The 16,453-nt window shown below is 41.5% G+C and overlaps 1 protein-coding gene across 2 annotated transcripts in view; it reads left to right on the forward strand.

Moving 5' to 3' along the window:
* The window catches only part of ST7L (suppression of tumorigenicity 7 like), a 31,701-nt gene extending 17,542 nt beyond the window's left edge, over window positions 1-14,159 (forward strand). Inside the window, exons 11-14 of one of the 2 annotated variants that reach the window (XM_084611072.1) lie at window positions 746-848; window positions 8,606-8,756; window positions 10,047-10,139; window positions 13,857-14,159. In XM_084611072.1, the coding sequence (XP_084467198.1) occupies window positions 746-848; window positions 8,606-8,756; window positions 10,047-10,139; window positions 13,857-14,029 (520 nt within the window). In that variant the 3' untranslated portion in view covers window positions 14,030-14,159. The remainder of the gene's footprint in view (window positions 1-745; window positions 849-8,605; window positions 8,757-10,046; window positions 10,140-13,856) is intronic. The other variant, XM_084611073.1, reaches the window with a different exon arrangement.
* The last annotated feature ends 2,294 nt before the right edge of the window (window positions 14,160-16,453 follow it).

Below are 16,453 nucleotides of genomic sequence, written 5' to 3' on the forward strand. Positions count from 1 at the left end.
GATCAATTATTAAAAACAAAACCCTAAATCCCATGTGTAGCATTCATATCTCTGAAGACAGATTCTTTCTTTATTCATGAGCAAATGTTCAGCTTCTCTCTTCTTCTGTTATTCTCGTGCTTCCTTTAAAGTATACATTACACACACAACTAGTCCATACAAATATTCGATATTTAGCTCTTCTGGATTTTAGATGGTTCACTCTTCCTGAGCGCGTGCTGAGATGATGGAGGGTGTGTGTGGAAGATGGATGCTTGACCCTTCATGGAGATTGGTGCTCCTCTTCCCCCCCCCCCCCTCTGGTTGCTTGCTGACTGCATCCTCTGCTAATTTTAGCTTTGCCTCTTAGTGTGTGTCATCATAAAATCTTGTAATGCTAATTGAATGCTCAGCTTTCAGTCCAGTTTCCATCTGAAAACTCCAGATGGAAAAGTTTCTAGTATCTTGGTCATCACTTCAACTTCTTGTGTTTGTTATGCTCCAGAGAAAATAATTCCATAGCGCCACTTGGTTTCCAAAAGCTTAAGATGCCTTTGGCACGTGAATAAGGATGGTAGTCAAGATACCTGAGTCAGTCACCTGTGGTGGTGAACTGCATAAAGAGCAAAGCAGGGCTGAGCCAAAATGCGTTTTCTCATTCTCAAGAATCAGTCTTTCCCACAGTTTATGATGAGCTTCAATCTTAAAGTATCATTCTTGTTTGCATTTTCTTTAGTAAATTGTTGAGTTTGGGTTTTCCATGCAGGTTCTCTCCAGAAACAGCCTCCAGAAGAGGGCTCAGCACAGCAGAAATTAATGCTGTGGAAGCAATTCACAGAGCTGTGGAATTTAACCCTCATGTCCCAAAGGTAAGAACTGACTTTTTTTCTCCTTATGGGGATCAATTTAGCTTACTATCTGAAATATAGTCACTATTTGCAGTGGTCCTGGAGTCTCGCTATCTCTGTGGAACATGTGACTACTTCTCTGTGGTTGAAGTAGGCTGAGGGTAGCTCATGTAAAACCTGAAACTACTTGGAAATCCTGGGTGAATCGTAGCATGGGTAGAAATAATAGCATCCACCACTAATGACTGCTATAGTTGAAGTTGCAAATCAGCTTCCTTCGTATCTTCTTGTTCTTGCACATTTGTAACTTTTCCAGCCTTTAAACTCAGTCTTGTATATAGTCTATAAGAAGAAGGTTTTTTCACTAGGAGGGTGGTGAAACACTGGAATGGGTTACCTAGGGAGATGATGGAATCTCCTTCCTTAGAAGTTTTCAAGGTCAGGCTTGACAAAGCCCTGCCTGGGGTGATTTAGCTGGGGATTGGTCCTGCTTTGAGCAGGGGGTTGGACTAGATGACCTCCTTAGGTCCCTTCCAACCCTGATATTCTATGATTCTATTCTATGATAAGGTTGCGCTTTGGGCAGTTCATAAAATGGTTGTAAAATACAGGTTAAGAACATTTGAAAATACACTACAGCACATGTTCAGTGGAAAACTGAAAGTGGCATTTCTAAACATAGATTCAGTAGTCATGTGGCAGCAGCTGTTTGACTGCATGGTGAAGTGCCCATACAACTGAGCTGATTTAAACATGCAAAGTGTGTTTAAAAGTAATTGTCACTCTCCTGCTGCTGCTACCATCCTGAGAACCTGTGGCCTAAAGGAATTAGCTGGAATGCTTGGGTTCTCAGGACAAATTTTTTGGTGGCCTCAGAGTGCGGCCACCAACTCTTGATGGTGGCCGCTCTCACACTTTTTCCTAATATACTTCGAGTGTTAAAAAAACCAAATAAATATGCACATATACACATCCAAATTGTTGTAATTTATTTATTGCTAGCTAGTAAGTCTGTTGTGAAAAGTGATGTTAACAAACATACAAGTAGCACTTTTCACAGGAGACTTAATCAGCCCTGGCAAGCCTGGGGGCAAATTAAGCCCCGGATGGAGGGTCGGGGAAGCAGCGGGGGCCAGTGGGGCTGGGGGAGGCATCAAGGGCCTGAAGCCCTGTGGTCATAGCCCAAAGCAGGACTGGCTCTAGGCACCAGCGAAGCAACACAGTTCCAGGGGCAGCATTCTGGCCATCTTTTTTTTTTTTTTTTTTTTTTTGTTGCTTGGGCAGTTGTGCGCTTGGGGCAGTGAAAAACCTAGAACCAGCCCTGGCCCAAAGCCCCATGGGGAGAGGCCGGGGCCCAGGGACAGAGCTCAAAGCCATGTGGCCGGAGCCTGGGGCCTGCCACTGTGCAGCCAGAACCTGCGGCTGGAACCTGAAGCCCTGCGGCCAGAGCCTGCTGCCCCACCACCCCAGGGCTGAAGCCCAGAGCCTGAGCCTCATCACCCCTGGGAAGGTGGGGAACTCACTGGCTCCCTGCTCCTCCAGTGTTGTGCCCCAGGTAACTCCAGGGGGGGCAGGGCCAGCCCGTACTGGTGGCCCCAGCAACCAACCCCAAGGCGGTGCATCCAGGAGCAACTGGGAGGGGGAAGGGGCATTACTTCCACCCCCCTCCCACCCCGATCACAGCCCAGGAGGCTGTGTCCTCAAGAAAAGCTCCTGATGGCTGCATGCAGCCATGGTGGCCGCATTAGAGAAATGCTAGACTTCTTGATTTCTAGTCCAACTTCTGCTACTAACTTAGTATTTAGCACTTTCCAAACATTTAATTAAGTCTCTTAGCACACCAGTAGAGTAGGTAAAAATATAATTGTCCCCACTTCACAGATGGGAAAACAGGCACAAAGAGTGGGAATGACTTTCCCAAAATTTTGTGTTAGAACTAGGATTAGAAACCACATGTCCTGGTTGCTGTGCCCGTGCATAATCCACCACTATAACACTTCTCAAACAAGGCACTTAACTTCTGTCAGTTTCCCCATCTGTAAAATGGGCACAATACTGGTACTTGTCTAATGGGTATGACCTTTACTACTATTCAACTTCTTGTTGGGGAAATTACAACCACTGAGGTTAAGGGTGTCCAGAAGCAGATATAGATGGAAGCTGTTTAGTTTGACGATTTTATGATAACCTCATCTTTGATGGAACACCCCCATTTAACCCAAGGTGAATTGGGACTATAATTATTGTATGTTGGTACAAACTGTTCTTGAATTAGAAATTTGGGCATAAGTAGCAAAATTTCATGCTCTTAATAGTAGCTTCTCTGACAATTTCAAACAATGAATCTGTTAGATCAAATTTCCTGTGTTTTAACTATAACTAAAAGCTTTTTCTAAACATCTGAAATTTTGGCATTTGCAAGTGCAGATAAAGACTGGACATGTAAAAGATCAAATAATTAACAATAGAGAACAGATGATTCCCAAAAGGATGGCTGAGTCATCATTTTAGTCCCTAGTTAATTTCTGTACCAATCTCTCTCAAAAATTTCTCCCACTTGTAAATAAACAAGTGCATGGAATAATATTCCGATATTCTCCTCCAAGGCAAACTGCACAATATGTCTAGTTTAGCACAGACTGCCTACTACTGTTGCAGCAGTAATTACATACTAGAAGAAATCCTGCTGCTGCCACAAAGCTAGTAGAATGCTTAAGGGCCCAGAAGCCATGACACAACTTCTGGGAGAAAATGGTGAATTGGCTGCATTTTCATGCTGTCCTGGCTAGTAAAGGCTCTGTGATCTAGTGATTACAGGACTAGAAGTCAAGATGATACTGAGGTCTCATGTGACCGAAGAGAGTAATTTACTGGAATATCTTTGGCAAGCTCCTTCACCACCTTACACACCACTTGTTCTACCTGCAAACTTGGGGCAAAGACAGAAGATTACTCTTCTGAAACTTTTGACAACCGTCTGCTTACCAGAGGACTTTCCAGGCTTGTTTTCCTAAACATCTCCTGGGACTAACAACTTTTCTATGTAGTAAAGCCACCTTTTTAACTCTGTACTTGATAACATTGGCAAGAGTTAGCGTTATCTTTAAAGAACATAGCAGCAAAACGGCTACAGATAGAATTGTTTATCAGGGATTCTTTGCCATTTCCCCCTCTAGTTTTAAAGGGCCTGGCTATCTGTAGCATGCATTTTGTTAAAGAGGGAAACTTAGTGTGGTGGATTAATCTCCCTTGGCTGCAAATATTTCATTAGCACTGATTGCTTCTACAGGGCTTTGATTCATCTGAATAAATAATAGTTTGAACAATTCTAGGCTTAACCGCTATCCATAAACACATGTAAGCTGCTACATGCTTGTGGTTACATAGGAAGATCTTTTAAAAATCAGCAGCGTATTTAAGATATTTATGCCTAGATGAGAAATGGCTTATTTGGTTATCGCTTGCAGACTGTGACAGCAGTAGCTTCCTTACTGTGAGAATGTCTGTGAAGCTGAAAAACAAGAGTGTCAGAACACACTTTTCATTCAGCTTCAGCCTTCAGGAGAACCGAATGAAATATAAAACTGAACAAATGGGCTAAATGCAACCATACCTGCAGCAGATGTCCTCGCTGTTTCACCAGGATTGTCACAATATGCCGTGATAACTGCATCCCCATGAACTGTTAAAACTGGCTTACAGCACAAGTCCTCTTCCCTGCCTGTCTAAGCCTCTCTGTGCAGTATTTCCTGCTAAGACAAGTCCTATGTCTGTACGCTCCCCTTATCAGGGAAATGTTCTTGAGGACTGTGGTAATTCCAACCCATTATTGGTATTAGGCCATTTAATATTTATATTACAGTCGTACTTGGAGGCCCGGACCAGGTCTCTGTGCAAGGTGCTATACAAACCACAGTCATGGTTCCTGTCCCCAAAAGCTTACAATCCATGCTAAAATTTCCTGTCCTCCCCAGGGCAGTCTGCTTGTGTGCTACTGAAGGCACTGTCAGGCAAGGGTAAGGGCTAATTAAAATGTGTAGTCTTCAAAATCCCTGAAGCTGGACAGGCCTCTCCAAGGAGTAACTACTTATTTTGTTTTTCTAGATTATTGGCAAGAGCACCTCTAAAACCCTGATAATTGTATGAGATCTGAGATCTCTAATTCAGAACAGTATGTGTTCATCTCCCGCCCCCGCCCCCCCCTTGGTCTGTGTATGAAGAAAAATAAAACTAATTCACTCTTGTGCTGCAGGTCATGTCTGCTAATACCTGAAGTGGCCAGGATATTAGACACCCCAAGCAGGACATGTACCTGAAATCTAGAGCAGGGCAGGAATTTTTTGCCTAGGGAAAATGTCAATTTGTTGAAAAGGAAACTCTTCATGGAAATGTCAGTTTTGACAAAATCTCTGGGAAGAGGGAGCAAGAGATGTCCCCTGCCAGAACTTCCCACAGCCTGATGGTTAGGGCACTCACCTCTGCTAAAGGAGACTCAGGTTCAAGCCCCCTGCTCCAAATTAGGCAGAGTAGGGGATTGAAGCTGTCCCCCCACATACCAGACACTTGCCCTAACCACTGGGATATTGGCTATTCCAGGGTGGGTCTCTTTCTCTCTCTCTCCTATACGTGTTTTTTCTTGAAAAATTTCAAAAGGTCTAGATTTTTGTTCCAATGCACAATGCAAACAAAAGTTGAAACCTCAGAATTTTTTGTGAAATGGAATTCTTGTTTTCAGGTTAACCTTACTGAACTCTCAGCAACCTCTTTACTATATAATACGCAAGTTATAGTCTTGAAAGTGGAAAGTTGGCTTAGCCCTAATTCTCCTCAACTAATCATGGAGTCCAAATGAATCTAGCCATGAAGGTCTGAATTTATCTATTCACTGTGTTCTGTCTGCCTGTCCAGTTTAATAGAATGTGCATGGAGAAAGCTAATTGCTGAGAGAAATTGCTGCTTGTTCGCATGATTGATCAAGAGTGTAGCAAGTTCATTTCAGGCAGTCTCAGACAGATTTTTCTTCAGACTGTGCCTTTAGGGGAAGAAGATTATAACAGGTTACCATTATCTAAAAGTTCTTTTATTTTGTGTATCCTTCACTTCCTTCAAAACCCTTATGCTCTTTGAAAGAGTTATATTAACTACTTAATGTGAGGCGCATTCACTAGTTTTGTAGACAATCAAATAAATTAGTATTATGTTTCAATAACCATATCTTCTCCTCTAATCATGTGCCAATTGAGACTTTTATTATTTGTATTACAGTAGTACCTAAGGGTCCCAGTTGAGATTGGGAGCCCATTGTTTGTGACCTGAAGAGTTTACAGTCTAAACAGACAAAGCAGACAAAAGGTGGGCGGGGAAATGGGCACAGGGAGTGAAGTGACTTACCCAAGGTCACACAGAAGGTCAGTGCCAAAGCTGGGAATAGAACCCAGCTCTTCTGAGTCTCAGTCCATTGTCCTATCCCCTGACCAAAAATGTATGTACATAAGAGAGAAATCCATCTTTCTTTGCATTTAATGAAAGTGGTTGGTTTGGGGGAATAACATTATGCTGTATTACACAGCATTCAAGATTAACACTAAGAAAGGAGAAGGGAAGTGAACAAGAGGTTTTTCCTTCCATTGCAGTGACACTTCTTTGAGATGGATCTTATTTTGAAAGGGTGGGGGTCATCTTAACATATTCTTTTGTTTCCCCCTTTAGAGGTGAGGTACTGAGTCACAGCTGTCAATCCAGACCCCTGTAGTATGTTATAATAGGAAGGAAATACAGGCACTGAGATGTAACCAGGAGATGATTAGGAAAGGGTGTCTCAATATTGCAAATACAAGTTTGCTTTGAATTGGGTAAGCTAGTATCTTTGAGTAGCTTTTGGAAATAGACATTTTCAGCATTAGTACCTGGTTTGTTTTTTATTACCTAAAACTAAATGGTTAAACAGGGACTATAAGAAGTTAAGTTCAAAAATTCGCAACTGCATCTTTTATTTGGACAGCACGGTAAGTGTGCATGGCATGACACACACAAGGCAGAATACATGATCCCTGCCCTCTAGAACTGACAAACATGTTATTGAGGCACTAATAATTACATTGAGGCTTCACCATTGCTGCTACATTTTCCTTCCCTTACTGTTTAAGCACTTAATTCAACTGCCAACTAGTCACTGCAGAGAGCGTGAGGAGTCATGTCAAAGGTCAGATATTTGAGACCATTTTCCCACAGCAGCCCTGTGCGAGTGATCCTTTACCGTGTTAAAAAAAATAAAAAATAGAAGGGATTAAAAAGGATTAGCAAGAATATTACCCTCCAGAGTGCAGGCCCAAGGCACTAAGAGAAGAACCTAGCCAGGCAGTAAATGTGCTTTATTTGGCCAGAGCACAACCTCTGCTACATTCCTTCAAGAATCTGAATGGGAAAAGTTAAGTCCCCAAACTGGATTAGTAAATAATCTCATAGTTTGTGGCATCTGCTGAAATAAATTGGTGAGTTGACTGCATTCTTATACTTTGGGAGGGAGTTAAAGGAATTGCCAGCTACACTGATCAAAGATGAGGATTAACTTTGGCCATTATTGAGTGGGACACTATATACTATGAAAGGACAACTCATAAGCGTATACTAGAAAATTGGAACATTCATTTTAAACTTGTAAAATTATTTAACATTTCTTAAAAACAAAGTTGAGGATTAAAACAAATTGGCTTCTCCTCCTCTGCTGCATTTTAAAAAAATAAAAATAAACTGAACCTCCTGTAAGGTTTTAGAAAAATGTAAAATGTTTGTTTAGTAATTCTGCAATTTTCATAGTGCATATGCTCAGTTTTATGCTTGCCACCTCTCATTCTGAGCATCTAAAATTGGGAGTTCACTGCCTGGAAACAAGTCAGCTGTTCTGCCTGTGTATCGGCGCATTTCTGCCTTCTCCCATCAGCTTGTAACAGCAGTTATAGTTGTGCCAGCACAACACAGCTGTGAATTAAAGATGGGATTTTCAAAAAAGTGCTCAACATTGGTTTAACTCAGCTCCCATTAAAGTCAGTGGAATTAGAGTTAGATCCATGCTTGATGCTTCCAAAAATACTGTTCTAAACTTTATAATCAAGGATATACCTGGTAGCCTGGCACTTAGCATCAGTTTCTAATTTGAACCTGACACTTGGGAACTAACAGATATTAAAACCTTTAGATTGAAAGTTTTCAGAGGCAAAGGTATCAAGGTGCAAATCAACCTAGACTTGCAGCAAGCACTTCAGTGTCATAGCATTAACATTGCTTTACATGGAGCTCTTAACAGATTTAACGGCTGACTTCTGGGATACCTGCGCATGAAACACTTGTGCTAAATCAGTTCACTTTCCTTTGGCATTCATGGAGCACAACCTGATGCAGCATAAAATGTGTGTCTATGTGTGTGCGTTTCCCCAGATAAATTACCTTATGTGTTATGATCCAGGAACTACACTCCAGCCATAGAAGTGTTTATCTCCTCACTGAAGTAAAATGCAAATCCATTTTGATAGCACGTATACTTCTTAACATTCTGAATGTAACATTCTGCTGAGTTTAGCAGCCCAACCTCCCAGTTTTTCTGTGTAAATAAGATCTGGCAAGAATTTATCAGAACTGGGCCCTAAATTGCAATGCCTCCCTAATGCATGAAAGACCTCCATATGCTATGTTCTGATCATTTTGAAAAATTTGGGGAAATCAAGGATTTGGGCATGGCCCTGTAATTAAGCATGCTTTCTCTTTCCATTTTCTACTTCTAGTACTTACTAGAAATGAAAAGCTTAATTCTACCTCCAGAGCATATTCTGAAACGAGGGGACAGTGAGGCAGTAGCATATGCTTTCTTCCATCTTCAGCACTGGAAGCGGATAGAAGGGGCCCTTAACCTGCTGCACTGTACATGGGAGGGAAGTAAGTATCTTTTTTTTCCAGTGCAGCTAGCTAATCCCTCTACCTTTTATTCAAATAATTCATAACTGGCATACTTTAACCAGCGTCTGAGCTTCCTTAAGGCATCCTTGTTCAGTTCAGTTTCAAAGGGAACTCAGCGCTCTTGTTTGGCTTTTTGCTGGAGATGCTTAATTGATGCCACATTACAGGAAGGCAAAGGGATTTACCCAGGGGGATGCAGACAACTACAGTCAAGCAATACAAGTATTCGTATTCATCAGCAGGCCTCCAACGATAGCTGTTCACAGCCATATACGGAACTAACACTTTTTGTGGCCTCCACCAACTTGTTACCTCCCCCCAAAAGCTCCCCAGGGTGTCTGTGTCAATTGGAGCCAGTGCCACCAAGCAGCCAGGGTATAAAAAGCAGAATTGAGGCTGCAGACACACTTACCTAGAGAGGGACCAAGGGCTGAGAACAGCCAGCCACTGACCCGGGGCGGGGCGGGGCGGAGAGTAGGTCCTGTACAGTCACCTAGGAAGAGGTCTGTGTTCGCTTAGCAGCCAGGCAGCAACAGCTCCTGTGCTCCTGCTGGCAGGTCAGGATGAGGAGCAGCAGCAGCCTCAACAAGACCAGAGCAGAAGAGACCAATCCACCTCAGATCAAGACCCCGTTGGATTTGTTAATCGTTCATTTTTCTTCCACTGTTGGATTAAAATATGTTTATCTTAATATTTGTTAAGTCACTGTTTGGAGCTAGACAGTACAGAGACTGAAGTATCCTCTTCATTCACCCCAGAACTGGGGGCCAGCATAAGCAGCAGCAGTGCAGCGTGGCACCCCCACCCCCTCTGCCATCATGCCTTAACGTGCTGTTGCTTCCATCTTACTCCTGGAGGGGCTTCCTCCCCGATGGAAACACGTGGGGCGGGAGGTGCAAGGAGCAGGTGCTGCTGCTTACACTGGAACGGATCTGTAGAGTAATAGGGCTCTTCCATCTCTGATGTTGCTGTCAATCTTCTCTCTCATCTGTATTTGTACAGCGCCCAGCATAATGGGGCCCCAATCCTAATAGTAAGAATTTATACTGTGGCAGGACCCAACCCAGGCTGGTATGAATTCTTACTGGAGAGATGACACCTTTCACTAAGTTCACTTCTAAAAGAAAATATAAAATACAACATGCAGCTGTTTCCAGTCTATTTCTAAATTTGCTTTCTTGGTGACTGAGATGTTCTTTCTGGTGGCATTTCGGGGGTTTGATTTGTACGTTGGTCTAGCATAAGTCTGACTGACTGTCTTGTCCTCAGCATTTAGAATGATCCCATACCCGTTAGAGAAGGGCCATCTTTTCTATCCCTATCCCAGTTGCACAGAGACAGCAGACAGAGAGCTATTGCCAAGTAAGTGGTTATTTTGTTTCTAAGTAATAACTAGAATAAAATATATGTAATAAAATTCCAGTATGTACTGTACTGTGTTGCTGTGTATTTACTCTCTTGTGTCCTTAGCTCATGAACTGCTTGTGACATGGATTCTGGTGTACTTGGAAATGCACTGTGCAAATTCAACAGCAGTATACGTTGTAACCTTACATCCCAAAGGATCCCAAGGCACTTCACAAACGTGTGTGTGGGGGGAGGATATATAAATATATAATATTACATACTTTCCCACTGAAATGCAGCCACCTTTTGGATGAAATAAACTGTGTAACTGAATAGCGGCACTGCCCAACAGTTTAGTGGGGAGAGTGAGAAGCACCATACCAATTGCAACAGCAAGGGGAATTTAAGCAGATTTGTTAGTCTTCAAGGTGCCACAAGTCCTCCTGTTCTTTTTGTGGATACAGGCTAACACGGCTGCTACTCTGAAACCTATAATAACTCTTGGCATCCTTACCAAATTCCAGTTTAGTGTGTACACCTAGATTGAGTGCCATGGGATCTTTAATGACCAATGGCTATCAGAAATTAAGTTTTCAATCTCACTTGGATGGGGTCCCCACCAATGGCAAAGCACACCTCTCTGCTGTCTCCTTAGATCAGGACCAAATCCTAGCGGAGGGTGCCACCAAGAGGTACTGAGTTGCCAGTGAGTGTTGCCCTATGTCATGAGGATTTTGTAATAACATCATGTCTGGCGGAAAGAGGCTTCCATGCCTGGTGCTTCCAAATTCTATTTCCCAACTTGGAGGGCAAGAAAACTGGGCTAGTCCTCTGTGATCACTTCTTTTTCTTTTCTTTTCTTTTCTTTTCTTTTCTTTTCTTTTCTTTTCTTTTCTTTTCTTTTCTTTTTTTTTAAGTAATGGTTCCCTGGCTGTTGTAGTGGAACTGCTTCCTCCTTCATTATCTGCAAGTAGTAGGTAGATTGATAAACATTCCAGACTCTTGCATGAGAGTACCCAGCAGAACCTTTATATTTATCATCTTTGGTTAACCTGTAGTTTGAGAGAAAACCTTATTGTTCCAAAATTTGATTTGATTAATTGTACATTCCATGGAATATTTATTATCATACATTGCTATACATCAGCAATGAGACCTAAGATTTGACACTGAAGAATGAGTCTTCTCCCCTACTTCGTTATCCAGGTATTAGCCCACATGTATTCTGTGTAAAGCAACCTGAAAATAAACCACTAGGACCGTCACTCACTCTGTCGCTTATTCACTTAGATGATAATGGGGCTCTTGTTTCATCTTACCTACTGGTGGGATTCTAAATGTGGGCTTCTACATCTCTTGAAATCTCAGCTTCTTCATGGAATTGCAGGGGCTACTGCTAAAGTGTCAGAGGGATACAGCTGCAGAAGAGCAAACGTACACGTGTGTTTCTGTTACAAAAAGTGAAAAGTTAAATTTAAAATGTGTAACTGAAGTCTGCCCCCAGACTCCTTTAAATTATTCATTTCTCACTTATGCAGGATATTGCACAAGGAATTCCTTGGTTAGTGACTAACCCTAAGCTGTAGGCTTTCCAGCATAATTAAACACCAGCACATGCATTTATTTCAACACAATCATTCACACATTCCTGTTACATTTTAAATACAAGGCTATTCATAAATAAAGCCATTTTAACATTTTTTTATTGTGCAGCTTTCTCAAGAAGTCTTGGAATTTTAAAAAAATCAATACTTTTAATATATTTAAAATAGAAAGTAAACCAAATTGAGGCTTAAATTGATAAACTTCAAATAGAAGGCTAATTGTTCTAATTGGTAATGATGCACAGAGAGAGAGCTCTGACCATGCAGAAATTTATTTAGCTCTCTTTACATACTTTGGGCCTGATCCTGCATTCCTTGTGTAGTGGCAGTTCTGGGAGCGTAAGGAATTCTTGTATATTTTTGTTTGTTGCGCTCCCCAATTTTTCCTGCCTTTCTTACTCTTGTGTTCAGGTTGCTAGTCTTCTACTATTTGTTCCTCTCTCTAGTTCCTGTTTAAAAAGCACCCCCTCACAACCCATATATGTCCTTAATATATGGTTACACACCATTCTCTGAGCTGACCATGTCCCAGTTAGGTTTTTATGAGGATGGCTGATGGTAGATGGGGTGTATTGCATGTTATGTTTCATCATGGGCAGGCCACTGCTTTGTTTGTCCAGTAGAAGAACAGCATGGATATCCTAGTAGTCTGCTGAGTAACAGGGACGACTAGATGTCAAGGAGGTGAAATGAGAGAGAATCTTGAGGGGGACACCCTTAAGCATGTTTGATTAGGACTTATTTTCTTTCCCTTTGGCATCTGGCCTCACAGAAAGCCTTATGCATTCCACACCGTTGTGCTTCAGAATCTCAGCTTTCATTCAACCTTTTTTTTCTAGCCTTCATGGGTTACAAAGGAAAGGTTGCATCGCAGATTGGGTCACATTTGCAGTTATCACTTCCTGAATTTGCAGGCAACCTGAAACCTGGTGACAGCTTGATTTAACTCTGTCATCTTTAAATTTCCTTCTGTAGCCTACTGAAAGCTGAAAACGTGCACAGCCCCAAAGTGAATAATAAAAAAATAAATAACACTGGCTATTGCACTGACAATTTATATATCTATTTTCCATGTTTAATTAAATCAAAAGGTACTTTTTGCTGGGTCTGCTCCAGAATTAAGTCTAGCTTACTGAGGAATACACAGGACTTTCCATACTTAATTGCATGTACAGACCCTGCCTGTTCCTTTTATTTTAAAACATTGCAAAATTCTTGGATAAAAAATCTAGAATTGTCACAGTCCCTAGATGGTGACTACTTTCAATGTCTTGAGCTGTGAAAGCTCCATATTCCACTCCCAAGAGCTGTCTAGTGAAATTATTTTGATTTCTTTGCCCTAAAGTGTAAGTAATGGTTGTGTACAAAATTTGTACCCCAGTCTTGATGCTGTTTTCTTTGAGATCTGCTTTGTCAATTGCTCTGAAATTTACTGTAGCCTGCCAGCTTGCAGTCTTTGGGAAGTTTTAACAGAATCTGACCATGTATATTATCTGATTTGCTTTCAGAATTATTTTACTTTTTAGACATGGGAATTCTTAAACTAGAAAAACATGACATAAAAAGTAGGAAAAAAATAGGGTGCTTGCTTTTTAAAACATTGGCGTTCACTAAAATAACAGAATTTAGCATTTGTAACTGTTAAAAATTCCTTGATTATTTAAATTGGACCAAGTGTTTTCATTGGAACCTTTGTCTTGATGACATCTTGTGAGTTTTATGTTACTTTCTTCTCTTCTGTCGCAACAGTTGATTCCAAAACTTAACCCTGCAATGTTCTACAAAATAAAGGAGGGGGAAAAAGTGGTGGGGGAAGGATAGCTTTAGTGACACCAATAAATAACTGAAGAGCAAAAACATGTAGTATATTAGAAAACATATCAGGACTAAGCCACTTAAATATGCTTTGAGTAAATGTCAGGGGTTTAGTCTTGTGTTGCACTTAAGCTTTGGGTCCATGTATATGTCCTTTGGAACTATAAATCTGAATGTAAAACACTAGCTGCTCTGCAATAATAGTTCTCTTTGACATCTTTGTATAATGTAAACTGGTGTGTAATTATGACCTTTTGTAAAACAGTCAATGGATATTAAAATGTCAAATAACTTTTCAATATTTCCCTTTCAGCGTTTCATGATGTCTCCGTTTACCCACAGAAGGAGCTTCCTTTTTTCATCCACTTCACAGCAGGGTTGTGTTCCTTTTCGGCAATGCTTGCCGTTCTCACACACCAATTCCCTGAACTCATGGTCATTTTTGCTAAAGCTATAAGTATTGTCTCCAGTCCAGGACTTGCTTAGAGTATCTGTGAGATATTCAGAAGCCGAGGGCCCTGTCTGTGCAGGTGTTTTGTGATGCAGTAAATATGCATTGTCATGTGCTTCTGAAGTTACTTGTCATGCAACTATTAAACTTGATTCTTCACTTGGACTCAGAGTTCCTCATTTTGTAAAGACTGTTATTTTTAGATTATAAAGCTGATTTCTGCAGATCGATCTTAGTAGATAATCAGTCCCGATTACCAACTTAGGAACAATCCAGCCCTCTCTTTCTCCCTTGGCTGGAAAGGCTGTGGAGAAGAATTTGGTTTGCACATTAGATCTATGGGTTAGTCACAGCTTCTCATTTTTAGTTTAAATTGAATTATTTGAAACAAAAGCTTCTGAATTTTGAGTTAAGGGCTCTTCAGTAACTAATGGGTTAAAACCAAAGCTATGGGAACGTTTAGACTGTAAGCTCTCTGAGGCAAGGACTCTGTTTATAGCTGCATCTTGTACCATGCCAAGGGTATTGTCTGTGCTTAACAAATAACATTTTGCACACACGCTCTCAAGCTGTTTAACCTCCTCCTCCTAGCCCATTGTTGCTTGATGCTGTTGCTTTTCATTCTGCAAAATGCTGGATAGTGACGGTCCAAAGATGCTTCAGTAGTGACATTAAGGGCTGAAAAACGTCTGCAAAACACTTCCATTGCATCAGATAAAGTTGGAAAGCAAATCAGTGAATCCCCAGAAAGCCTGCTAATAAAATAGCCCTTTTTTCACTTGCATCTCACTTCTCTCTTGTGCCTCTTCCCTCTTCTTTGCCTTTAAAGATCTGGAAGGCCAAACTGCACATGAAAGGTGTTAATTAAGTTAGTGTGCTTCTGGAAAGTGCTCAGATACTGTGGTGATGAGCACGGTATAAAACCTATGTAGACTAGAGGAAGAGTGGCCTTGTGGGTAGGGCAGTGGCCTGGGACTCAGGAGACCAGCTCTTCTACTGATCATCTGGGTTTTCCCTGCTGTTTTTTTTGTCAGTTTAGACTGTAAGGTCTTCAGGGTGAGGCAGTCTCTTACTATGTGTTTGTACCGTGCTCCGTGCGGAGGCGCCCCTGTTTCAGCTGGGACCTGTAGGTGCTACTGTTTTATGAACATGCAGGCAGTATTACAGTCGCTCGGTCTCCCTGGAGCGCCTCTTCATCAATTGCATTGTGTTAAGCCACTGCTACTGTGAGCCTGGGAGGCACCGTCTACGTCCAGCCAGAGCAACGCTGTTCTCCTGCTCAGAGAGAGTTCTTTCTAAGCACGCAACAGACAGTACAAGGGGATTTTACAAAAATACTGAATGGAGTAGTACACTATGCTATGACTTTCATGATGGCCCAGGAGCCAGTCCTTAGCGGGAGGACTGGGAAACATCCCATAGCATTGTGCACCCCTTGGCTAATGTGGAAGGGTCACTGCTAGGCTCCATGGGGAGCTGCACAGAAGAGTCCAGTGACAGGGTGGAGTGAAATGGGAGTACCCTACATAGATAACTTCCATACATGCTTCTAGTAGCCCCCTCATGGAGAAATTAGCCAAGAGCTGGGATTTGTGCATTTGTATGGTGCCCGCAGCAACCCCTGGGATAGTTTGAAAAGAGCCTGTAAGGTATATATGGTAGACTGGGGGGGCTAAAGAACAAAACCAATGTTCTCCAAGTCCTTTGAGATGTATGGAAAAGCTTCTTGGGCATGTACAGCAATGAGTCTAAATGCAGCAGTTTCATTTCCATAGTGGTAATGGCATACAACATTTTCTAAGATGTTGGAGTGCAAAAGGCACCTTATACATTCAGACCTTCTTTTGTTAAACTCTTGTGACTTAAAAACACCCAAATTGATTTCTTCAAATTGTGTTAAGCAGAAACAATCAGGACTTTGCACCATTAGTAAGTAAATTGACTTCTTCTTTCATGCTAAGCTCTGTTTGTTTTGTTACCTCATTTCCTTCCTTTACCCTGTTTGTTGCATCCACTTGTTGCATCTCATCTGATACTTAAATTGTAAGCTCTTTGCAACAGGGACTGTTGTCTTATTCTTCTTGATTGCAATATATGTACTGCAGTGGGGCCCTTAACCATTGATTGATTGGGTTTCCTAGGTGTTATATAATAGAAATAAATGAGATAAAGCCTAAAAATAGGTTCCTATGTAGTTATCTTTCTGTTGATTTAAAAATTATTTTAACACTTTGTCTGTGAACTTTGTTACTACATGGCCTGAGTGCTAAGATACTGTGGTGATATGTGGATAGATGTTAATCAAAGCTATGTAAACTTGGCACTTACACAGTTGCTGTCTTCTAACATGTTCATATTGCAGCGTAGTTCAAAACTTTTGGCTTGTCTTGGTGAAAATGAAGTTCTAAACCTTTTCTCAGGAAGAGGCACTGGTCATGAGTCACCTTGTCTTGCTTTGT

Source organism: Lepidochelys olivacea (genome assembly GCF_965140295.1).
Source record: "Lepidochelys olivacea isolate rLepOli2 genome assembly, chromosome: 21".
NCBI classification, from domain to species: Eukaryota; Metazoa; Chordata; order Testudines; family Cheloniidae; genus Lepidochelys; species Lepidochelys olivacea.